We start from the raw sequence: 25,220 nt of genomic DNA on the forward strand, positions 1-25,220 counted from the left end.
GTTGTTTATCATTTGTACGAAGCTCGGTATTAAGTAGAAAAAGGTCGAAAGTTGATTAAAGTGTCAAAGTACGAAATTGCAGGAGGAAGACCTTTGTTTCCAAGGACGGCTCTTGCAGAAACAAGAGACGTGCTCTTCTGTAATTTTTTACAAAATTTTACCGAGGCTTCGTTTAATTTTTTTGGGACCTGAAACTCTTACAATAGACTTATATTAACATGTTAAGAATGTTCCATTTGTTATTTATCAATTTTGATGACTTTGATTTTCGACGAAAATTTGCAATATTTTTCTAAGTATGAAATTGTCCAACTTGTTTATCATAAGTTTTCAAATTGTTGTATACTTTTCGAGTCAAAATGATTTGGGGCGTTACACCTAGCCTAAATTTTGAAGCTCGAGCTCGACTCAGCTCGACTTGATTAAGAATTGAAAATAAGTATTAAATCAAATTAGTCTTATAAATTAAGCTCAGCTCAGCTCGGTAGAACATAAACTATGTAAAAATATATAATATTCAAGGGTAATATTGTAAATAAGTACAAGCTCGGTTAAGCTCGTGAGTTTTTCGAGTAGGCTATATTAAGGCTCGAGCTCGACTCGAAAGTATACTCGAGTAGCTCGAGCTCGGATCGACTAAGACCGACTCGATTTTGAATAATTTGTTAGTCGAATTCGAGTAGCCCGCGAACTGTATCGTCTTGTTTACACCCCTTTCAAACCCACTCAAATCGAAAATATTGTCACTTATTATCTATATCTATACTATATTATAAAGCAGATCTCCTTGTTTACATTTTAAGTTTCAACATTTACTTTCCGAAATGCCCATATATCAATTCTATATTTTACCTACCATCCTTTCTCTCTCCTCAAATCTCAACCAATCTTTTTTTTCTCTCCTCCATAAATCATTTATTCCTCCAATTCATTCAAAATCTTTTATCTCAAAAACCGTACATCGATAAATTATAAAAATTATATGGGTGTTCTTAAAATTTAATGCCCTTTAATTAGAGATCTCATTCGATATACTTTCGACGAATTTTTAAATCCGACGGCGAAGCCTGTACGACTAAGGCATTTGGCTATCACACTCCATGGCCTATCACCCCCACCATCTCACCGCCGCAACGCGCGGGTACTTGCTCTCGTTATTACTAGCACAAATTTGCACATATCTATACTACTTATTAAAGAAAATATCCATGTTGAAAGTTACATGGGAAAAATGTCTAAAACATGTAATAATTACCACATTAAAATATGTAATATTTTCACTTAGTACTAAAATATTTTTACTTACACTACTCCCTAATGATTAAGTTACAATATCAATCATTTATCATTTAAAATATTTCTATTAACACTTTATATCAATAACTAAACCAATCGACGCCTCATCTACCACCACATCATCGCCGTCACGACCACCGTCGCATTGTGCGGATAACATGCCAGTAAACCTTAAGGGGTTAAACAGTAAAAACCGAATTGTCCTCTGTAAAACGAGTAAACGACACACTCCATAAAATCACACACACATCATAACAGAGATTCTTTCTCATGACACTACTTTCACCTCGAGATCACACACACACTAACAAAGCACACTCAACGGCCACGATCACTTAGTCCCAAACTCCTATAAATATATATATTTACACATCACACACTAGTTCTGTCACACCACCAATACAAATCATTCAATTATTTGTTCATCACGTACTTGTAGTCTTTGTACCGACATTCAACATTGTTGATAAAATGGAAACAGAAAGGCCGGAGACGGAGTTAATATCAATACCAGCAACGCCGGAAATATTAACTCCGTCGGGGCAAAGGTCGCCAAGACCAATGTCGTTGTCAAAAGAAGGTGGGAATAAGTCATGGACCCCGACTTCATTTATATCACCAAGGTTTTTAAGTCCAATAGGGACACCAATGAAAAGAGTGTTGGTTAATATGAAAGGATATTTAGAAGAAGTTGGTCATTTGACTAAATTAAATCCACAAGATGCATGGCTTCCTATTACCGAGTCAAGAAATGGGAATGCACATTATGCTGCTTTTCATAACCTTAATGCTGGTGTTGGCTTTCAAGCTTTGGTTTTGCCTGTTGCTTTCTCTTTCCTTGGCTGGTACGTAATTTACCCTTTTTTTCTTTTCTTTTATTATTTTTAGTTTTTGCTCTTTCAGTTTTGATAATTTAATGTTAAGTTTGTTTTGCATAACTGTACAAAATGTCACTCCGATCCATATATATTTGTAATACACACTAAGAAATTTTGTATGAAAGTGAAACCAAAATGATGGTTTTAGCCTTTAAGGGTCTACCATAAAGGAAAATTTAGTTCCTCTTTATCGATAACATAATGAGAAAGCTAGTGCATGTGTCTCGAAACTCTTCTCCCAACATTATTTGATTGTGTTTGCATCGAGATATATGCTAAGTATATATATATTATTATAGTTTATAAGTTTATATATATAGAATAATTAATATACGAAAGTTAAACCTAAAGTTTATATAGTACTCCACTTAATTGTTTATTATTGTCATAACAATTCGTTGTTTGATTATTTAATCTCTCCAGTTGTCTTGTGTAGAACTGTAGTACATGATAATAGAGAAAATTACACTTTTGGCACCTCAAGTTGATAGCTTTTGCACTTTTAGCCTCTAACTCAAAAAATTGCAGCTTTCATACATAACGTTTTGTGCTTTTTTCAGTTTTGGTACTACGTTCATACGGCGTTAATTTTTGCCGTTAACGCCCTCACGTGACAAACACGTGAGGGGGTATTTTAGTCTTTTGGCCCCTTCTTTTTGAGAAAATTACACTTTTGATACCTCAAGTTGTTAATTTTTTTCACTTTTGGTACCTTAAGTTGTCAATCTTTTCACTTTTGACAAACATATTTTTATTACACTCTCAAATTTCCATCTCACATATTGGCATCTATCAAACAACACACACTCAAAAATCAACACACATGATTTTTTTTTTTTTACGGCTCTTAAAAAAACACCCAATGGTGTGTATCCATTCTTGAAATATTATATGTTGTTGGTGTAATTACGGGTGATGATGGAAGAACTGAATGCATTGGTGGATCGATGACCAGAAAAAACTCATGTCGCCGGAATACGCACCCACCGACGATCTCTTTTCTTCATATTATTGAAAACCCTCTCACCCCTAAATTACCCTATTTTTCGATCGGAATATGCTACAATTGAAATCTGGTACAAACGAGATCTGAACGGAATCTGTTACAGATGAATATATTTGCTACAAACGAGATTAGATTGGAATATCTAGCTAAGGTGGAGGTCGTGGTGCCTGGTGGGGAAGGAGATAGTCGGTAACCCTTTCTGGTGGTGTATGATTCATATAAGAGATTTGAATTTATTTACGCATGTTTATGTATTGGATTTGATATGGTATAGAAATATAGGTATACATTGATATATGGATGATTGCAATGTGTGTTGATTTTTGAGTGTGTGTTGTTTGATAGATGCTAATGTGTGAGATGAAAATTTGAGAGTATAATAAAAAATATGTTGTCTACTTGAGGTACCAAAAGTGAAAAAATTGACAATTTGAGGTATCAAAAGTGTAATTTTCTCAAAAAGAGGGGGTCAAAAGACTAAAATACCCCTCACGTGTTTGTCACGTGAGGATGTTAACGGAAAAAATTGACGCCGTATGTATGTGGTACCAAAATTGAAAAAAACACAAAACTTTAGGTATGAAAACTGCAATTTTTTGAGTTAGAGATTAAAAGTGCAAAAGCTGCAATTTAAGGTACCAAAAGTGTAATTTTCTTATTATCTTTTTCTCGTACAAATATAAATTGAAATTAATAATACTACTATGCACAAGTATCAACGGTATCTAGATTATAATGATAAGATGAGTATTTATTTTGATACGAGAAAGTACTAAACATACTAATTTTGTCATGTACGTATATGATTAGAAAAAAATGATTGATAGGTCTCATTGTTTTGCTTAAAAGGTGACCATAAAAGCTACAAAGAAAGAGAAATGTGAGTAATATTCTAGTATCTAAAATAGGTTTATTTCTAAAACTATTTTTTTAAACTTGTTTATCATTACTAATGATGCATCTATACTATATTATAAAAAGAATAGCCCTTTTTATTTTTAGTAATGTTGAAAATATGTAATATTTTCACTTAACATCCCTTAAAATACTTTTATATACACTATCTTCTTAACATTAATGATTAAATTACACTGCCAGTCCTTTATCATTTAAAATATGTCCATTAACCTTTTACATCAATTATATACATAACTCATCGCCGCTCCACCACCAACAGTCGTCCAACCATCACACCATCGCCGCCACGACCACCGCCGTATAGCGCGGGTACTGTGCTAGTATATATTATTCATTATGTTCAAAACTAGTGATATACGAGTATTTAATATTCAGTCGTTCATAAAATGAAAGTCTGTGTAAGATTTATTTATGCTTTTTCATATTTATTAATTAATTGAACCACTGGGTGATAGCCCGGTGGACACCAACAGCCACTTTTCAAAGAGATTTTGGGTTCGAGTCTTGTCAAAAGCAAACTTGAAATAATCGAAAGATTAATAAGTGGTTAAGATTCACCTGTATACTAGCTTGACTGAGGAATTAATTGGTACCATATTATTAGGGATTACCATCCAATTACCTTTTTTATTTATTAACTAATTATTGCCATTATTTAATACCTTTTCTTATTTTTTTTAATATAAGTTTATTGCATGTTAAAAGATTGATTTAGAAATTTGAACTACTTTGGTCCAGTCAACATGCTGACACACCCTATCGTTATATGACTATGTCTGATCACTGGTACCTGTTTCCCTCATTGCAATATTATCCCTCCCAAAAAAAGAAAATGTCAAAAATACAAACATTTTATTTATCAATTATTCTAAGGCTATTTCCAATGAGGCACTCTTAGGCGTCCTTAGGTGCCTTTGAATATCCTTTGTCATTGAAGCTTGTCCAAAACTAAGGATTTTTTGAAGGATACCCTTAACTAGGGCATGCCCTTACTTGTTCTTACCTAAATTTTTTTTTGTTTTTAGTGGAAGGTAAAAGGATATGTAAAGATGTTTGTATGGTTGGAGATAAAATTATAGAATTTGAATGATTTATAAGAATGTATAAGAATTCGTAAGGATATGATGTGGCAGTTTGAGGACGCCTAGCATTGGAGATAGCCTAAGGAGAGAAAATATTCGAATCATTATTTTTAATGGATATATCACAACATATCAGTTTACACCTGATTGTATAATGTATTAATATACCGTTGTAGTCTATCACAAAAATAATACTAATATCATTTCTCGTCATTTTGTAATTAGCATATAAGTTATTTGATTTAATCTAGGAGTATAACTTTTGGACGGCAAAATCACATTAAAAAGAAAGTACTTTTAGTATTGGGGGTATACTTTATGGTTTGACACATTGGGTATGTTTGGTAATAAGTTTTAAGGAGCTTCAAGTTTTTAGCAGAAAAAACTTTTTTTAGCTTCAAGTTTTTAGCTTATAAGAAAAAACTTTATTTAGTTTCATTTGTTTAAAAGAGCTTCAACTTTTTAGTGTTTGTTGGAACTAACTATTCCAACAAAAATGCCGCCAGACTATAAGTCCGTTTGGTAAGACACATATCTAATGACTAATATGGGGTTAACGCAGGAGTTGGGGCATAGTGTCATTAACCATAGCCTATTTTTGGCAACTATACACTTTGTGGATCTTGGTTCAACTTCATGAAGCAGTTCCAGGAAAGAGATACAATCGATACGTCGAACTTGCTCAAGCTGCTTTTGGTACCTATTACATAAATTGTCTAATAAATACATTTGATCATCAAATATGTTAACATTTTGACATTAGTACTAACATGTTATTCATTCAGGGGAACGGCTCGGGTTATGGTTAGCTCTATTCCCCACGGTTTACTTGTCTGCTGGAACTGCAACAGCATTGATTCTTATAGGAGGCGAGACAATGAAACTTTTCTTCGAGATTGTTTGTGGGCCTCTTTGCACTTCAAATCCTTTAAGCACTGTTGAATGGTATTTGGTTTTCACCTCGTTGTGTATTGTCTTGTCTCAGCTCCCAAACCTCAACTCTATTGCCGGACTTTCACTCATAGGGGCAATCACCGCAATCGTTTACTCAACCATGGTTTGGGTTCTATCCGTTAGCCAAGAACGCCCGCCTAATATCTCCTATGACCCTGTGTCAATACCTTCCTTTTCAGCATCCCTTTTTTCGTTTCTTAATGCACTTGGTATCATTGCATTTGCATTTAGAGGCCACAATCTAGTCCTCGAGATTCAGGTAACTACATTAGTGAAATTCTAGTGTGTGTTACAGTTAAACTATTAAGTATGTCGTTAAATTTTAAAGAAGTGTTTTTTTTTTAATTTCTATGGTGACTCTTTAGTCTACGATGCCATCAACGTTCAAGCATCCGGCTCATGTGCCAATGTGGAAAGGAGCAAAGGTTGCATATTTCTTCATTGCAATGTGTTTGTTCCCTGTGGCAATTGGTGGTTATTGGGCATATGGAAACCTTGTAAGTCATGTATCAAATACTCCGTACTATAAAATTTTTGAAATGGTGTGAATGAAATAAAAAAAGCTGAAATGCATTTGTGCTGTCTAGATGCCCTCAGGAGGGATGCTGAATGCACTTTATGCATTCCACAGTCAGGATATATCAAGAGGGCTGCTAGCGATGACATTCCTACTAGTCGTCTTTAGCTGCTTGAGTAGCTTTCAAATATACTCAATGCCTGTTTTTGACAGTTTTGAAGCCAGCTACACCAGCCGCACTAACCGGCCATGCTCTGTATGGGTTCGGTCTGGTTTTAGAGTGGTTTACGGGTTTATCAATTTCTTCATAGGTGTCGCACTCCCTTTTCTTGCCAGCCTTGCTGGTTTGTTAGGAGGGCTAACTCTTCCAGTTACATTTGCTTATCCATGTTTCATGTGGGTTCTTATCAAGAAACCTGCGAAGTATAGCTTGAACTGGTACTTTAACTGGACACTCGGTTGGCTAGGTATCGCCTTCAGTTTAGCGTTTTCGTTTGGGGGCATTTGGAGCATGGTCAACAGTGGACTTAAGCTGAAGTTCTTCAAGCCTAACTAATGCTTGCTTGCAACTGTTTAGAAAACTATATGTTTGTGGAAGTAAGTTATTCGAATTCTAATGTTAATTATGTGATTCATTATATGAAGTTGATCATATTATATTCCCATGTTCTTAATTGATCTTTTGCTGCATTGAAGATGCAACTTCTCTAACATACCGAAATACTTTATTTTGCATGGCAAGGAAACTATTTTAATAACCGTTTCCCAAATAGAGATAAAAACAAAGAAACGATCAGATTCGGTGTCTTAAGAAGAACAACCTAACAACAGAGATGCTGATTGTTTCTTTTGCCTTTTCCCTATTTGGGGAGTCTACTAAAAATTGATTTCCTTGCCGTTGGCTTCAGGCCCTTTACAACCACACACTCAAAGCTCACAAACTGTAAACGAGAATGAACTTGCAGAAACAAAGATAAATGACTTTAAAGAAACTATTTATATATGTATGCAGAAGGTAAATAGGAGAATAGAAAAGTGATCCTTTATTCATAAACAACTGGCCTGTATACATAGCCTTACTCGCACAAAACGTGGAAATATTAAACCAATAATATTTAAACCAAATGGCCTATAATAGCATGACTCGTACCATTCAACAATTCAACGTAGACTTCCAACTGATTCGGTTAAAGCTCTGCCGCCCCTTTTATTCAAAATGAGCCGAAACCATACTGCTAAATAATTTAAACCAAGTTGACCCGTACCTGTTAAACTCGTGACCTGGTAAACCAAACCCGATTAACCCAGCACATCAACAGTTCTATAACATACCGAAATACACATAACATACTATGCAAGTATATTATATTTCCCTATTGTATGTTTCGTGGCTTAATGATAGCAAGCATTGGATTAAGCTTCTGTGTGGTAAGTGAAAGCGTATCGAGATCTTTTCCAGTATCATCTTTAAGTCTCCAGTCAAACTCTTGCACCATTCTCCCCATCCCCATGCATGCAATTAACATAGCCTGTGTAGCCCCAGCACACACTCGTTTCCCCCCTCCAAAAGCCATGGTTCTATGCAGGTTGATTGGTCCTTTCTCCTTGAGAAATCTCTCTGGGTTCCACTCTTCAGGGTTCTCCCAACATTTTCTATCCATATTACATCCATAAATGCTTATAGCCAGCTGCAAAAATAAAGTAAGATATAGTTTTCATATTTAAGATACTGATATATATATCTTATCATCAATATATAGTTTATGTTCATTTAAACAAACCTCGGTCCCAGCAGGAATATTATACCCTCCAAGCTCTGGATCCTTGTGCACATATCTTAATGGGAGTACTGGAACAGGACTATATCTTCTCAATGTTTCATGGAAAACAGCCAATAAGTATGGCATCTGCCCTAACTTTTCTTCTGTGATCTTTTCTGACCCACAAACATTTCGAATTTCTTGATAGAGGTAATCCTGTTTCTTTGTGTTTTTTGCAAGTTCATACATTGCCCATTTGATGGTGATCATAGTAGTATCTGATGATTCGATGATCGTTTCCCAGAGTGACATTAGCAGTTGTGTTTCTGTTAATGGTTGTGCCTCCAACAGCAAGTAATCGATGCAACTATTTAGCCTCTATTTATTGAGAGAAAATATAATTAGTTGAGCACAAAAACTGAACTTTATATATAGGGTAATTAATATTATCAAATCATGAACTGGAACGGTTTACCTCGCCAGAATCTATTATTTTTTTATGTTCTTGAGTCACGGCTTTCATTACAGCCTTTCTTCGTATATCCATTTGTTGGATTTTGTTCTCAAAGCCAGGGTTGGGGATCCACTTGAGATACGGAAAGAAGTCTCTCTAGTCGACTTCTATGGCCCCCATAAGTGGATCAGTTACCAAAACCTGAAACATCTCATCTTTTGTCATGGTGGTTCCAAGATCACTCACGTGAATGCTTTTGACATCCTTTACCGTTGCCTACAAAATAATATATTTATAAGAATCATTATTCAATCATCTTACAAATAACGAACGATGTAGAATCATAAAAAAAAAAGAAGAAGAAGAAGAAGTGTTGAATTATCAACTTAATTCTTGGTAACTTATGTTTGTTATTTATTTTTGTAGGTAAATAAGGAGTACAAGGACTCATTCTGCCAAGATTGAAAAGACCAAGGACCAAAGTGGAAGAGCTGTGCCTATATATTCATCACTACCTGCGACCTAGGGATCCGAACATTCCCTCTGTCTTTTCAGCCGTCGTCACATCCTTTTCTTACCGTTATGGTTTCTGTTGTCATGTTTATTCACCTGAGGGTTTTGTTCCATATATCTTAGATTTAATTATTTAGTTTTATTTCTCTTTTATTATTTGTATTAAAACTCTTTTATCAATCAAATGAATCCAGTAGTTCATTAATATCTTGAGGTTTAATCTTGCATCTGGTTTCTATATCTTGATTTCTTCATGGTATCAGAGACAGGTTCACTCAACATCTCGATTCAAACTTGGGTTTGTATCGATTGATTTTTCCGCATCTTATTTTTTAGGGTTTATATCGATTTGGGGATTTCTCTTTTTAGGGTTTCTTTCTCAAATCGATTGATTATATAAAATATTCTGTTTATCTATATCTCAGTTGGATATTACTCTCATTAGGGTTTATATTCATCTGATCGATTCTTATTTTATTAAACCTGATCTTCTTCCCTTTGTATAGGGCTTGGAGTTTTGTGTGTTTAATATTATATATTTGTATCTGCTTATGTGTGGGACTCCTCTTTTATATAAGGGTTGTAGTTTTGCCATTTTAAGCGGATTTATTTTTGATTCAGTTGTTTGATTTGATCTATTTAGATCTGGTCACTTCTTGAATCCTTATTCTATCATATCTGTCCCTTCATCAAAAGTTTGGATTTACCCACTGTAAGTTATCTCTCCTACTTCATCAGTAGCAAATGTCTTCACACTTGGAGGGCTCTGAATCTGGAGTGTTTGGCCTATAGGTGGAGACATCTCTTGTTGTTTATCTTCTCTTTTTTGATTAAATGCTATGTGGTGTATGTACTCTTGGTGATTAAGTGTCTCTGTCTGCTCTTTGTTGATTATTATCTATTTGTCTTTCTTTATTATTGTTCTAACCTTGTTCTTGGTAGAAGAGAGAGCCCCAAAATGACACTTGTCTTGACACTTTAGTGTCCTGAATCTGGTTCCTCTTTTGGTTGCTCTTTAGGTTGGTCTCTTGTTTAATTTCTTGAATTCTTGTTCTTTGTGTCTTGGTTATTTGGTTTCTTATATTTGTTTCTGTGTGTTTAAGTGGCTCTTTGCTTGACAAAATGGCTGATATTAATAATCCTGATATTAATCCTGAAAATGCTGAAAACCCTAAAAATGATTATGAAAGTGAGGAAAATGTCTTTGCCACCTTGATAAGCAAACTTGATTTTGGTGATGAATTGTATCTGCATGCTAGTGACACTGTGGGAACACCTTTAATTAACTTCAAATTAAAGGGGACTGAAAATTATAAGGTTTGGGCTTGTGCCATGGAACTTGCACTTGAAACTAAGAATAAAATGGGATTTATCACTGGTACTTGCATGAAATCTTATGATAGTGATGTGTTAGCTAGGCAGTGGGATAGGTGTAACTTTGTTGTGTTGTCTTGGATTCTTGGATGTGTAACTGAAGAACTTTATCTGGGTCAAATTTTCTCAAAAAATGCTAAAATTGTTTGGGATGAATTAAAGGAAACTTATGACAAGGTTGGTGGTTCAATTACTTTCAATATTCATCATAAAATAAGTACTCTTTCTCAAAATGGCAGACCAATTTCTGAATACTATCACAATCTTAACTCTCTTTGGAAACAGTTTGATGCTCTGGCTAAACTCCCTACCTGTACTTGTAATGCTGCTAAAGAAATTCAAGCTCATCATAATCTGTTAAAGCTTATGCAATTTTTAATGGGTTTAGATGATATTTACTTACCTATAAGAAGCAACATTCTTACCAGGGACCCCTTGCCAAGTGTCAAGGCTGCTTTTGCTATTATTTCTAGGGAGGAGTCTCATAGGGGCATTTCTCCTATTGAGACACCTACCAGACATCAAAGCAGTGCCTTCTTTGCAAAAGGTTTTGATTCAAAAAGGAAAAATTTTGGTTACAAGAACAATTTCAAAAGTACTGAAAGCTTTGGTTATAAAAACAACAACTTTAAAGGGTTTGATTACGAAAATTTTGAAAGCAAAAGGGGTCCTAATCTTAATCTTCAATGCATTGGTTGTTTTAAGTATGGTCATACTGTTGATAGATGCTTTGATGTGGTTGGTTTCCCACCTGGTTATGGTAGGGATTCCACTGCAAGAAGGAATGTTGGTCAATCTCATCATAAATCTGTGTCTAATAACAATGTGATAGGTAATGAGATCCATGAAACTGGTACCAATGTGGCTTCCACTTCTGGACCACCCTCTCCCAAGACTCTTACCCCTGGTTCCAGCTCCATGACTCTTGCCTCTGATCAGTATAACAGACTCATGGCTCTTCTGAATGAAAAATCTCTTCCCAAGGGTGCTCATGCCAACATGGCAGGTAGAATATTCAGTACTTGTCTCTTTTTTAACTCAAACAAGTTTTTTAATTCAAACTTTAATAGGTTTTTCTGCTATAACATTTCAACAAAATCCATACAAATCAGTTTTGGATGGATTGTTGACTCTGGTGCTAATCAGCACATGACATGTGATGATAAGAATCTGTTTAATGTTGAGGATATTTCTGGTTTAGGTCTTACTGTTGGACACCCCAATGGTACACAAGCCAAAATTCTTAAAATTGGTGATCTAAGACTTACTGAAGATGTTGTCATTTTTGGTGTTTTGTTTGTGCCTGAGTATTGTGTTAACTTATTGTCTGTGCACTGTCTTGCAAGAGACAGTAAAATGCTTGTTTCTTTTGATGAAAATAACTATTATATACAGGACTTGAAGTCTAAGACTCTGATTGGGAATGGTAGGCAAAGTGGTGGTCTATATATGTTTGAATGTAAAGGTATTACACCAATGTTCAATTATGTTAATCCTGTATGCTATTTGTCTAAAAATGTGTGGCACAATAGACTTGGACACCCTGCTCACCCTGTTATGGTCACTCTCAATAATAAACTCAATTTAGACATGAAATTGACACATCTCTCACCTTGTGAAATCTATCACAGAGCTAAACAGACTAGGGATCCTTTTCCTTTGAGCACTCATAAGAGTCATGATCTTGGTGAACTTGTTCATCTAGATCTTTGGGGACCCTACAGGGTCTCTAGCAGAGAAGGATATAAGTATTTCCTCACTATAGTTGATGACTATAGTAGAGGTGTTTGGGTTTATCTTCTTAAAAGTAAAGATGAAACATTTGAAAACTTGGTCTCCTTTTATAATCTTATCAAAAACCAATTTCATAAAAATGTCAAAACTTCCAGAAGTGACAATGGTAGTGAGTTTGTTAATCAAAGGGTAAATTCTTTCTGTAAAATGAATGGGATCACTCACCAAACTTCTTGTGCCCACACACCTCAACAAAATGGGGTGGTTGAAAGGAAACATAGGCACTTGCTTAATGTTGCAAGGGCCATCATGTTTCAAGGGGGGTTGCCCTTATATTTTTGGTCTGATTGCATTCTAACTGCCACCTATTTAATAAACAGGTTACCCTCTCTTGTCTTGTCTGGAAGATCTCCTTATGAGTTAATTTTTAAATCTCAACCTAAACTCTCTCACCTTAGGGTATTTGGTTGCTTATGTTTTTCAACTGTTCTAAATAATAGTGATAAGTTTTCAAGTAGGTCTCAAAAATGTGATTTCATTGGGTATTCAAATGAGAAAAAGGGATACAAACTTTTCTGTCTTGATAATAAAATTGTTTTGTATTCTAGGGATGTCAAATTCTATGAAAACATCTTTCCTTTTAAAATGCTTAATGATTTTAAAGATAATAATAAAGTTGATTACAATTTTCAACCTTTTGAGTCTGTTTTTCTGGAAAATGATAACACCAATGCCCAAAGACCCAATGATGAAGGGAGAGTTTCTTCTACATCATATGGTGATGGCAGTGTATCCCTTGGTGGCACACCAAGTGCTACCAGGTCTGCAACACCCATTGATGACAATGATTCTTTTGAGGGCAACAATATTGACACTCAAAACATTACTATTCAACCTCATGGGGATGATCAAGCTAACCCTCCTGACCTTAGAAGATCTAATAGAAACATTAGAGCTCCCAAGAAATATGAAGATTATGTGCTCAATAATAAAACCAAGCACTCTATTTCTAATGTTGTGTGTTACTCTAAGTTGAATTCTGAAAATTTGTGCTTTGTGTCTAATTTGAATAAACTGCATGAACCTTCTTCATACTTAGAAGCTAGCAAAGATCCTTTATGGATTGATGTTATGAATTCTGAGATGGAAGCCCTCTATAACAATGGTACTTGGGAACTGACTGACCTTCCCCCTAATAGAGAAGCTATTGGGTGCAAATGGGTTTATAAGATCAAATATAAGTCTACTGGGGAGGTTGATAGGTATAAGGCTAGACTTGTAGCAAAAGGTTACTCTCAAATAGCAGTTATTGATTTTGAGGAGACATTTTCTCCTGTTGTTAAAATGGTTACGATTAGATGTCTTGTTTCTATTGTTGTCTCTAGTCAATGGCCCATTTATCAAATGGACATTAATAATGCCTTCCTTTATGGTGATCTTGAAGAAGTTGTTTACATGAAACCACCTCCTGGCTATCATTCTGGTCCTGAATCTAAGGTATGCAAACTTGTAAAGTCTTTATATGGTTTAAAGCAGGCTCCTAGGAAATGGAATGAAAAGCTTACCAATGCTTTGATTGAACATGGGTTTGTTCAGTCAAAAAGTGACTACTCCCTTTTTACTAAAAGTGCTAACAATGTTTTTGTTGCACTCCTTGTTTATGTTGATGACATTGTCATAACTTGAAATTGCAACAAAGAGATTGAAAACTGCAAACATTTTTTGAACTCAAAATTCTCTATAAAAGATTTGGGAAAATTAAAATATTTTCTGGGAATTGAAGTCATTGACACTGATGAAGGTGTTTGCATGACCCAAAGGAAGTACTGCCTTGATTTAATCACTGAATTTGGACTCCTTGGGTGCAAACCTTCACAAACTCCCATTGATTCTGGTCTACTTCTCCCCTCTAAGATTGATTCTGATAGACCAATTGAAAATGTGAATGGATATCAAAAACTGGTTGGCAAATTAATCTATCTTACCCTTACCAGGCCAGATATCTCATATGCTGTTCATATATTGAGTCAGTTTATGCATAAACCTTTTGAGTCTCATTTAAAACTTGCTCTTAGAGTGATTAGATACCTAAAAGGGTCCCCTGAAAAAAGGGATTCATTTTAAAAGAAACACTGACCTCAATCTCATTGCAAATGTTGATTCTGACTGGGCCAAGCAGGTTACTGCCAGGAAGAGTATAACAGGTTTCACTCTCTTCCTTGGTGGTTCCCCCATATCTTGGAAAAGCAAAAAGCAGCCCACCATTTCTAGATCCTCTGCTGAAGCAGAGTTCAGGGCACTTGCAGCTAGCTGTTACTTGTGAGATAATTTGGGTTCTAAAAGTTCTCAATGACTTTGGTGTCTTTTATAACTCTCCTGTTCAAATCTTGTGTGACAGCAAAGGTGCAATTAAAATTGCATCTAACCCTGTCTTTCATGAAAAGACTAAGCATTTTGAACTAGACTTATTCTTTACTAGAGAAAAGGTAAATGGTGTTATTGATATTGTGAAAGTGAATTCTGAAAATAACATTGCTGATATTTTTACCAAAGGCCTCACACAGCTGCAACATAGTTCTCATTGTCAAAAACTGGGGCTTTATGATGTTTTCCAGAATCAAGTTGAAGGGGGGTGTTGAATTATCAACTTAATTCTTGGTAACTTATGTTTGTTATTTATTTTTGTAGGTAAATAAGGAGTACAAGGACTTGCAGTGATATTATTCAAGAAAGGACTCATTCTGCCAAGATTGAAAAGACCAAGGACCAAAGTGGAAGAGTTGTGCCTATATATTCATCACTACCTGCGACCTAGGGATCTGAACATTCCCTCTGTCTTTTCAGCCGTTGTCACATCCTTTTCTTACCATTATGGTTTCTGTTGTCATGTTTATTCACCTGAGGGTTTTGTTCCATATATCTTAGATTTAATTATGTAGTTGTATTTCTCTTTTATTATTTGTATTAAAACTCTTTTATCAATCAAATGAATCTAGTAGTTCATTAATATCTTGTGGTTTAATCTTGCATCTGGTTTCTATATCTTGATTTCTTCAAGAAGAAAACGATGTAGAATCAGTATCTGCAATCATTATCTTATGGTTTCCGGATAAAGCTTGTGAAAACTCACCAGTTTGAATGCTAAAGAGAAAAGTTGAGACTGGAAAATCTTCCTGATGTTTACTGCTTCATGTAGAGACCTTGCAGCCAAGGCATGAAGTTGGGTTGAAACATTTTCAGCCATGGTGTCTCTATGGACTTGATGTTTCTTCTGGTATTTTTACAAAATATTAATCATTAGATATTAACATCAAACAGTTTAGAGTTTTAGCATTGGGAGCACCAACCTGAGCTGCTGGTCCTATGACACTAGTAAGTGTGTTGCGTTTGGCAGTTCTGTGATAGTCGTTGAAATCACTCATTGCAACCATGGTTTTATCAGCCGTGAGGATTTTTAATGCCTTTGAAAGCCTTCTAGTTGAAATGGACACAAATCTGGTCACCATAGCCTATCATATGACAGACAAAAATGCTAGAATAAAACTGACGACTTACACACTCACGACCGATTGATCAATTTGAATCCAACTGGAAAACTTCACAAAAGAATTAAAGATACCTCTTTAGCAAGATGATCAGAGTTAACAACCACCATGGAGGTGGCTCCGGTTTTGATTGAATAAATCGGGCCATAAGTTTCTGCCCATTTTGTAAAAGTCTTGTATGGCTTCTTCTCCTTCAACTGAAGCAGATTCCCCAACAGTGGTACTCCTGGTACCTCTGCAGTCTCCATTTACACTTACTAATGCAGGAGCATAGTCAAGATTATCTAAAGTTCTGAATATTATTCATTTCCTTAATTATCGAGTCTTTTGTTACTGATGATTTTTTATAAATAGGGTCTTGGTGTTTTGGGTTAAATCAGTTTTGAGATTTATAAGAAAATAAAGAACTTTGTTACTTTTGGTTCGTATTGGTTCCCAACTTGTAATACTCGGTATTTAATTGTTTGCGGTGAGAAACTACATCACTTACAAGCATATTTACAGTTTTTAGTGATTAAGTTTGCTCTCCTTGGAAAGCTTGTTTGTACACTTACAAGCAAATTTCAAAATTATTTTACGAAAAATCATTTATATCTGTTGTAAACATGTTAAGCTTTCAAAGTCGAAATTTGTGGTTTCCATTATGTAGAACTGATATGAACTAGAGAGAAAGAACGTATACATACCAGGAACAGGAGGGAGATCATTCCGATTACCACGTTGCTTAAAACGAAAATTTTTGAGACACGAGAGAGCAATAATAACAGTTCAGCGGCGGCCCTGAGAATTCAAACACCCTGGCCGAGCAAAGAAAAAAATGCCCCTGATTCTTACCGAATTCAAATATATAAACAACTTCTTTTTATAAATAATAACTAACATTATAAATTATATATGCATAATAAGATCATAATTTAATAATTAGTATCAAATATAGTAGTTAACTATTTACATTTTAGACATTCATTAGAATGAAATCAAATATATATTTATACTATTTAGACATCTTTTTAGTATATTACTAGATTTTAAACCCGTGTCAAATACACGGGTTATACAATATTATCAATATAAGAATTAACATATGAAAAAAAATTTACTTATACGTTAAAATGTAAAAATATATTTAAAAAGAAATTGAGATGTTCAAATATAAATACTGAATGCTAAATCATATCAAGAATGGATGATAGTAGAATTCGGGGGACATATAGTTTATCAAAATCGGTCGATTTATTTAGAATTTTAGTCATTCCAAATTTGTGAACACAATCTTAATTTAATCATTGTTGAAATTTTTAATTTAAAAAAATAAATAAATTTATAATACTGTATGAAACAATATGTATGAGATATATTTTGATTATAAATTTATAATGATAGTACGTATATTGAATAAGTTCAATTATAATCCGTTAGGTTTCTTATATATTTATATATTATTATTTTTTTAATAACATAATGTCGATTAATCTATAAAAATAATATAAAATAAAGTATTTATATAAATATTAATTCGTATTAATCCAAATGTTGTAACCTCTCTAATTTTTAGCTATATATTTTGTTATTAGATAGACATTCTGTGATAAAGTATTAATTATTTTTAAATTAATCAAAAAGTGTAAATTAAAATCAAAATTGAAAAACAAAAGTCAACTTGGGGAGAACAATAATAATAGAATTACTTTATAATCTTAAATATATTTACATTGAATTTTATTTATTGAATTTTATTTATTTTTAACTGATTAATTCGTATTTATAAGATAGATTGGACTATTAGGATATATATTAACTATTACTCAATTAGATATACATTAGCTACTCCCTGCGGCCCATTTTAATTGTCTTATTTTGATCGGTCAAGTCTTTTTCTTTCGACTTTGACCATAAATATCTTTGTTTGAGTTATATATTTGTTGATTAAAGTTATATCAATGAAAAGTACAATTAAAACTCAATCAATCCATATATGTTATATCAAGTGTTATATAACACAAACAAAAATATTGATGGTCAAAGTTGAAAGAAAAAAACTCAAACAGTCAAATTTGGACACTTAAAATGGGATGGATGTAGTATTATTTTTGATTTGTTATATTAAAATTATTGGTTAAAAATGTAACTAAAAGGTGTAAATTGACGATTAAAAAAACATGTATATTAAAGTTAAATTTGAAAACGAAAGTCAACTTAATAGAATTGAGAGCCGATAAATTCTTAGGGCAATTTTTTTTTTTAGTATGTTAAAAGAAATTTAGTTCTATGTCAGTTTTGTACCCAATGAATAATTTGGTGTTTTGTAACCGTTAATAAAAATATATTCGTTAATGAAATATTTGTTTTTTATTTTAGTCATCTTAAATATTAAAGAGTTATGTTACAATGAATTTTAAGTGATGAAATATTACTAACTTGATTTCATGAAAAAATATGACGACGTAAATTAACAATTAATTTGTTGAAGATTATATGCTCATAGAGTCATAGTATAATAATAATTCCAAGTTATTTATATCTATCTATTTGGGATGGATATGTTTTGGAAATTAAGCTATATACTATCCCAGGTGGATATGTATTGAAAATTCAGCTATATACGGTATACCTCCTGTAACACAAAGACGACACACTTTTTATTATAAAGTTAGTTTAATTAATTATAATTAAAGATTAAATAAATTGTAAAGGTTTAAATTGTAAATATAAAAGTGACATCATCAAAATTTAATTTTATCAAATTGACTTTTGTGATTGGTTAATAAGCAATTAGGTCAGTTATCTTTTAGTATATATAAAGATAAAGATACTATTAGATCTTACCGAATGAATTAGACTTGGTTAATAATCATTTGCAAGTTATACTTCCGTATTACACAAGATTTGTGAAATCAAATGTTGTTAAACTAGGTTTATTTTAGTGCAATATAATAATTGTTAACTAGGTAAATAAGCCTATATATATATATATATAAAATTCACTAATATTTTGTTGATTAAGTGAATTTTAGGACAATTGTCTAATTAATATTAAGATAAACTTTATTAAAACAAAGTTAATGTATAATTTCAAATTTTAGAGTAATACATGGGGGAAGTTCACAAACAAAGTTTACAAAGGTTCTATTTTTACACAAAAATGATGCAAAATTTTGTTGCATACAATGGAGAAGCCCTAACTGGTAGCGTTGAGATTTGATGCATCACAGTTGGAGGATTTTGTCACCTTCTATTCGCGAACTTGACTCAACAATTGTCTACAAGTTGTCGTTTTCTGTTGTTAAAATCGGTTACTTTTAAAGAATTTGTGGGCATAGGAAACCCCATCAGCATAAATACACGGATTTCTTGTCTGACATTGCTCGTATTACTGAGTTTTCATAGACAAATGAGCAAAAATATGGGTGTCGGTGGCGGAGGCAGATTGTAGTGGCTTGGTGTGGACATGGACGAAGCATTACCGATTGGAGAGAATGACATTGAGATCATCTTAAGTTGATCCAACTTTATAAAGTTGGATCAACCTTAACCATTGGATTAAAGATTTAAACATCAAGTTTTATTTATGACCATTGGATTTAATCCAATGGCTAAAATTGATCCAACTTTACCTCAACTTCAAAAGATCTTATTCCGAGAGAATGATTGTATTTCTTAAAAGAACATTATATTGGATTATTGATGGGGTTGGCCCACGATCATTTCCACTTCCCAGATTAAAAGACTCATCAACATTGGTGAGAAAAAACCTATTGAACATTTATATATGGAGTATATAATATTGGGATTAATTTACTGGAATGTAACTATCTTTGACCGAAAAAACTAAAGTTATGTATTGTATGTAAGCAACTCGAAAAAATGTTTATTGTATGTAAGAAAACATACGTGGCAACCATATACAGGTGCCACTTGTTAGATTTTAATTGATTGAAACGAAATTCTTACATACAATAAACATTATTTCGAGTTGTTTACATACAATACACACAACTTTAGTTATTTCCTACTATAGACATTCGTTCAAAGTTTTTTACAATCCAGGAAACTAATCCCTATAATATTTTATTTTAAGGGAATATGTAGTTTTAACATCTTGTAAATATGTTACAAGATCAACCCTAAACGAACCATATACCAAATGTGTTAGCCCATGTCAACCCTATAACCTAAACCCAATTAACCTCAACCCAAATTCGGTTATTCGGTGTAGTATTGCCACCCTAATAACTAGTAAAGTTTGGCCCCGCGTTACGGGACTTTTAACTGTCGTATTGAAAGTTGTATGATTCTAGTTTAATTAACTAAATATCGATATGTCATTGATAAGTTTGTTTATGATATATATTTAATTAAGGGCAAACGATGGTTTCATTTATTGTAATTATGTTTTGTTATTGATGATGTGTCGCTATATATGTTTGTTAAAAATATCGGCGTATGAATTAGATATTTGTCTAAAGTCAATACCACAAATGCTTTGAAAAGTTTATAGTAACAAATACATATATTTTATATGTGCAACAAACCAAAGTTCAACAATAAAAGAAAAATTAAAAGAAAGTTTTCAATATATTTGTTAAACTCTAAAGAAAAAAAATTAAATAGTGGTACATAATGGTATGGGATTTGACTACAAAAAAGTTATAATATATTGGTTAGGAATCAAAAAAGAAAAAATATATATATAAAAAACCAATAAGTAACCTATGTTTAAAATTTTGAACGGTATACGATGTAACAAAATCCGGTCGGTGGTTCGAGATGTATCGTGGACGAATAGTAATGTGCCACATAGGCAGTTACTATTCATGATCCATTTCCTATTAATAATATATATATATATATATATATATATATAATTTTTATTGACAAATTCTAATATAGATTTACTCTTAATCTGAGTTATACTAAGTTAGTTTTCAGTCGAGCGCAATACGTTTAATCATTTATTCATATCCCTTTTTAGTAATGAAACGACAAACTGATACAGTAAGAGGGATAATATATTTGATATTTGAAGCTACCATAATGTTAGTTTCTCGGTTTTATAATAGCAAGCATTGGATTAAGCTTTTGGGTCGTTAGCCCAAGCGTATTGACATCTTCTTTCTCGCCATCTTTAAGCGTCCATTCAAACTCCTGCACCATTCGCCCAATCCCCACACAAGCAAGCAACATTGCCTGCATAGCCCCAGCACACACTCTTTTCCCCCCTCCAAATGCCATTGTTCTTTGGAGATCTATTGGTTCATTCTCTGCAAGAAATCTCTCCGGGTTCCATTCTTCAGGGTCCTCCCAGATTTCCTTCTCCATGTTACATCCATATATATTTATCACAAGCTGCAATAAATGGTGGTATCAATAAACATATAAGTTTCATAAATGTATTAAAAATGGTTCATATATTCATCTAAACAGACCTCGGTCCCAGCAGGAACATGGTACCCTCCGAGCTCTGTGTTCTCGTGCACGTATCTTAGGGGGATTATCGAAACAGGACTATGCCTTCTCAATGTTTCATGGAAAACAGCCGATAAGTATGGCATCTTGCACAACTTCTCCTCTGTGATCTTTTCAGATCCGCAAACACTTTGTATTTCTTCATAAAGGCGAGCCTGCCTCTGTGGGTTTTTCGCAAGTTCATACATTGCCCATTCTGTGGTGACCATAGTGGTGTCTGATGTTTCGATAATCGGTTCCCAGAGTGACATCAGCAGTTGTTTCTCAGTTAATGGTTGTGCTTCCGACAGCAGGTAATCAATGTAGGTGTTTAGGTTCTGTTTTTTTGGGGGAAACATAAACTAGCTTAACATAATATATGATTTATAGTCACAATAACTATGAATTAGTACGGTTTACCTCCCCAGACTCTATCCGTTTCTTTTGTTCTTGAATTAGAGTCTTCATCACAGCCTCTCTTCGGATATACATTTGATTAATCTTGTTCTCGAAGCTGGCGTTGGGGATCCAGCTGAGAGAGGGAAAGAAGTCTCTCCAGTCAACTTCAATGGCACCCATCATCGGGTCAAGCACCAAAACCTGAAATACCTCTTCCCTGGTCATGGTGGTACCAAGATCATCCACGTAAATGTTTTCAATATCGTTCCCAAGTGTCTGCAAATTAATATCAGTTTATTGAGTCATTCAAAAAGCAACTGCTTTGCAAATAATTAAGGCTCAGTTAGATAAACTCACTTGTTTCATGGCTAACGAAAAAAGTTCAGACTGGAAAATCTGCCTGAGGTTTATTGCTTCTCGAGAAGAATTTGGAGCCAAGGCATGAAGTTGGCTTGATAGATTCTCCGCCATGATGTCTCTAAGGTCTCGGTGTTTTTTCTGGTATTATTCAACATCATTAGTTAGTATGGCCGAAAGGGGACAAGCAAACAAACCTTCATGTAAGGAATTTAATTAGCAGAAAGAGCACCAACCCGAGCAGCTGGTCCTAGCATACTCGTGAGTATGTTTTTCTTGACAGTCTTGTGATAGTCATCATAATCACTCATTGCAACCATAGTTTTATCAGCTGAGAGGATCTTTAAAGCCTTTGAAAGCTTTCTTGTTGAAATGGAGTCAAATCTGGTTACAAATGCCTACAGCATTGTATGATAGATATCATTATAAGAACGAATATAGTCTTATAGAATGAACTGAGGAGTCCTGCTACATGTAAACACGGATTTTAAAATCGCCTTGATTGACAAAAGATACCTCATACCTCTTTAGCAAGATCATTGGAGTTCACAACCACCATGGAAGTGGCTCCAGCTTTGATGGAGTAAATAGGACCATAAGTTTCTGCCCATTTTGAGAAGGTCTTGTATGGTTTCTTCTCCTTCAATTCAAGCAGATTCCCTAACAATGGCACTCCCGGTACCTCTGCAATGGGCTTAATATTAATGTTCCTAGTAGCATATGCTTATATAGCTCATTTTTTAAAAAAATTCTTTATTCAATCATGTGATGAAATTCTTGTGAGGGGGAAGCTAGCAGCATTATATTTGTTTTCCCATAAAAAAAATTGTATAAACTCTTAAGAGTGTATTTATAGATATTTATTTATCATCTTCTACTAAGGTGCAAAATCAATCTGACAACTCCAATGATTTAAAAATCGGTATTTTTAGTCATGTCGGTATGGAAAAAAATTTCGGTATTATCGGTATTACCGGTCAGTACGACTATTTTAATTTATTTTATTATATTTATAAAAATCCTACAAAACTTGTTACACTATAACAAATATAGTCAAAATACAATTATAATCCACTCAGAAATAATACCAAATAGGTATTTCATAACAAAATATAAGTTTTAAAGTTCACAAATAACAAAAATTAATATTAAAGTATCATAAAAATAATTTTAAAAAAAATTCAAAAAAAATGAAAATACCGGAAATACCGGCCGGTATTGAATAATAAAAATACCGGAAAAGTATCGTATCGGTACTTAAAACATTGAACAGCTCATCGTTTGCAAGTTAGCTAATATGATGTTTAAGTTGTGTATGAACTATGAAGTGAGCAAAATAAAGTACTACAGTAGTAATTAACAAAAGATTAACACTTTTTTGAGATTATTAAGTGTTGAAAATTGAAATGAAAGGGAATGCATCAAAATTGTTGACAAAATATGAAGATTGAATCATGGTATCTAAACACTAGCCTTGTACCCGCGCGATGCAGCGTGGCATTGGAAAAAAACGTTGGTTTAGTAGCGGTACCGTGTTATTACGTGAATGTATGATTCAACTCAAGTGTTTCTTAGTCCGGCTGAAAGTGCAAACCGCCGTTGTTGTTTTAGAGCAAACGTTTTTTTATGTTGATTGATTATTAAATTCAGTAACGCATGTGTGTTATTTTGGTATACTATGTGAGCAACTTCAGGGAAAGGAAGGGAAGGGATTTTTTTAAGGGTAGTTTTGGAATTTCAGGGATGAAGTGTTTGATGGTAGTATAAATTAAAAGGGTAAATTAAAGATTTTAAAGGTAGAGTGTTAAATTTTTAGGGGGTAGTTTGTTTATATAGATACTAGCTTTAGTACCCGCACGATGCGGCGGGACATAAGAAAAAAACACTGGTTAAGTAGCGGTACTGTGTTATTACATGAATGTATGATTCAACTCAAGTGTTTCTTAGTTCGGTAGAAAGTGCAAACTGCCGTTGTTGTTTTAAAGTAAGCGTAATTATGTTCATCGATTATTAAATTCAGTAACGCATGTTTGTTTTTTTGGTATACTATGTGAGCAACTTCAGGGAAGGGTGGAGACACGCGTAAGGTTTTTTTTAAGGGCATTTTTGGAATTTCAGGGATAAAGTTTTGATGATAGTATAGATTAAAAGAGTAAATCAGATATTTTAAAGGTAAAGTGTTAAATTTTAGGGAGGATAGTTTGTTTATATAGATAGTATAGATATAGATATCTAAACATAACTAAAAAAAAAAAGAAAAAAAGAATGTGAACAACAAAAAAAATAAAATGAACATCTAATAACGAAAACATTAATTCCTTGGTTATAACGTTTGGCATCAAACATGGAGTTACATGAAATACAATTGCAATCGCATGTCAGCATGGAACATAGACAGAGCATATATGATATATATATATAAAGAATTTACAAGTCAAAGAAAGTAGTGGAATTCAAAATAAGTAGTTTTGACTTGAAAAGCAAAAAATATAAAAAGGAAAAGAGAAAGGAGAGAAAGAGAGGCATAGTACCAGGAATGGAAGGGAGATGATTAGGATTACCACTACCACCACCTTGTTGTTGTTGTCGAGAAAGAAAAGTTTTAAGAGCCAAGAAAGATACACCACCGGCAACCGCCACCGCAGGAGCACCGAATGTTGATATTCCCACCGCTGCCACATCCATCTCGATCGATCTCTTTTTTCTTTCTGACACGAATTAATTAATTAGAAGAATATAAGATGAAGACAAGCTAGTGAGTGTAGAGGAATTTAAATTTGATACCATATTATACAAAGATCCATGTAAGTGGTTTGATACTTGTTCCATTTAGCAATTATTGTCGTTATTTGTGAAAACTTATTATTAGAGTACATTATATTATGTAAAAACTAGATTTTTTTTTTAAAAGGTGAATTTCGATGAAAACTTCGTGTCGCGATTCGATAGTGGAAGGTCTAGCTTACGTTGTCTTAACCGGGCTCGCGC

At 33.7% G+C, this 25,220-nt stretch overlaps 2 protein-coding genes and 1 pseudogene across 2 annotated transcripts; 1 reads left to right on the plus strand and 2 right to left on the minus strand.

Moving 5' to 3' along the window:
• Positions 1-1,705: 1,705 nt before the first annotated feature.
• Positions 1,706-7,286, plus strand: LOC122589768 (lysine histidine transporter-like 8). Its single transcript, XM_043762091.1, has 5 exons — positions 1,706-2,141; positions 5,743-5,876; positions 5,966-6,393; positions 6,500-6,631; positions 6,722-7,286. The coding sequence occupies exons 1-5, from the start codon at positions 1,768-1,770 to the stop codon at positions 7,205-7,207; spliced, it is 1,554 nt and encodes a 517-aa protein (XP_043618026.1). The 5' UTR covers positions 1,706-1,767; the 3' UTR covers positions 7,208-7,286.
• A 738-nt stretch (positions 7,287-8,024) lies between these two features.
• LOC122588244 lies at positions 8,025-16,799 on the minus strand (annotated as a pseudogene).
• Positions 16,800-20,953: 4,154 nt separating this feature from the next.
• On the minus strand, positions 20,954-24,978 carry LOC122589190 (ent-kaurene oxidase-like). The gene is made up of 7 exons (XM_043761441.1): positions 24,764-24,978; positions 22,756-22,916; positions 22,469-22,630; positions 22,233-22,373; positions 21,897-22,151; positions 21,458-21,814; positions 20,954-21,377 (listed from the first exon to the last, which is right to left on the minus strand). Exons 1-7 carry the CDS (start codon positions 24,915-24,917, stop codon positions 21,069-21,071), a joined length of 1,539 nt encoding a protein of 512 aa, XP_043617376.1. The 5' UTR covers positions 24,918-24,978; the 3' UTR covers positions 20,954-21,068.
• Between the last annotated feature and the right edge of the window lie 242 nt (positions 24,979-25,220).

The sequence above is a fragment of the Erigeron canadensis genome, chromosome 2, assembly GCF_010389155.1.
Source record: "Erigeron canadensis isolate Cc75 chromosome 2, C_canadensis_v1, whole genome shotgun sequence".
Lineage (NCBI taxonomy): Eukaryota > Viridiplantae > Streptophyta > Magnoliopsida > Asterales > Asteraceae > Erigeron > Erigeron canadensis.

Excerpts from the sequence above, each read along its gene's own strand:
- LOC122589190 (XM_043761441.1), bottom strand. The coding sequence starts at position 24,917 with ATGGATGTGGCAGCGGTGGGAATATCAACATTCGGTGCTCCTGCGGTG. Across the intron at positions 22,374-22,468 it reads TGCTAGGACCAGCTGCTCGG|AAAAAACACCGAGACCTTAG; the intron begins GTTGGTGCTCTT and ends GAATAATACCAG. Across the intron at positions 21,378-21,457 it reads ATGTTCCTGCTGGGACCGAG|CTTGTGATAAATATATATGG; the intron begins GTCTGTTTAGAT and ends CATTTATTGCAG.
- LOC122589768 (XM_043762091.1), top strand. The coding sequence starts at position 1,768 with ATGGAAACAGAAAGGCCGGAGACGGAGTTAATATCAATACCAGCAACG. Across the intron at positions 5,877-5,965 it reads ACTTGCTCAAGCTGCTTTTG|GGGAACGGCTCGGGTTATGG; the intron begins GTACCTATTACA and ends TTATTCATTCAG. Across the intron at positions 6,394-6,499 it reads ATCTAGTCCTCGAGATTCAG|TCTACGATGCCATCAACGTT; the intron begins GTAACTACATTA and ends GTGACTCTTTAG.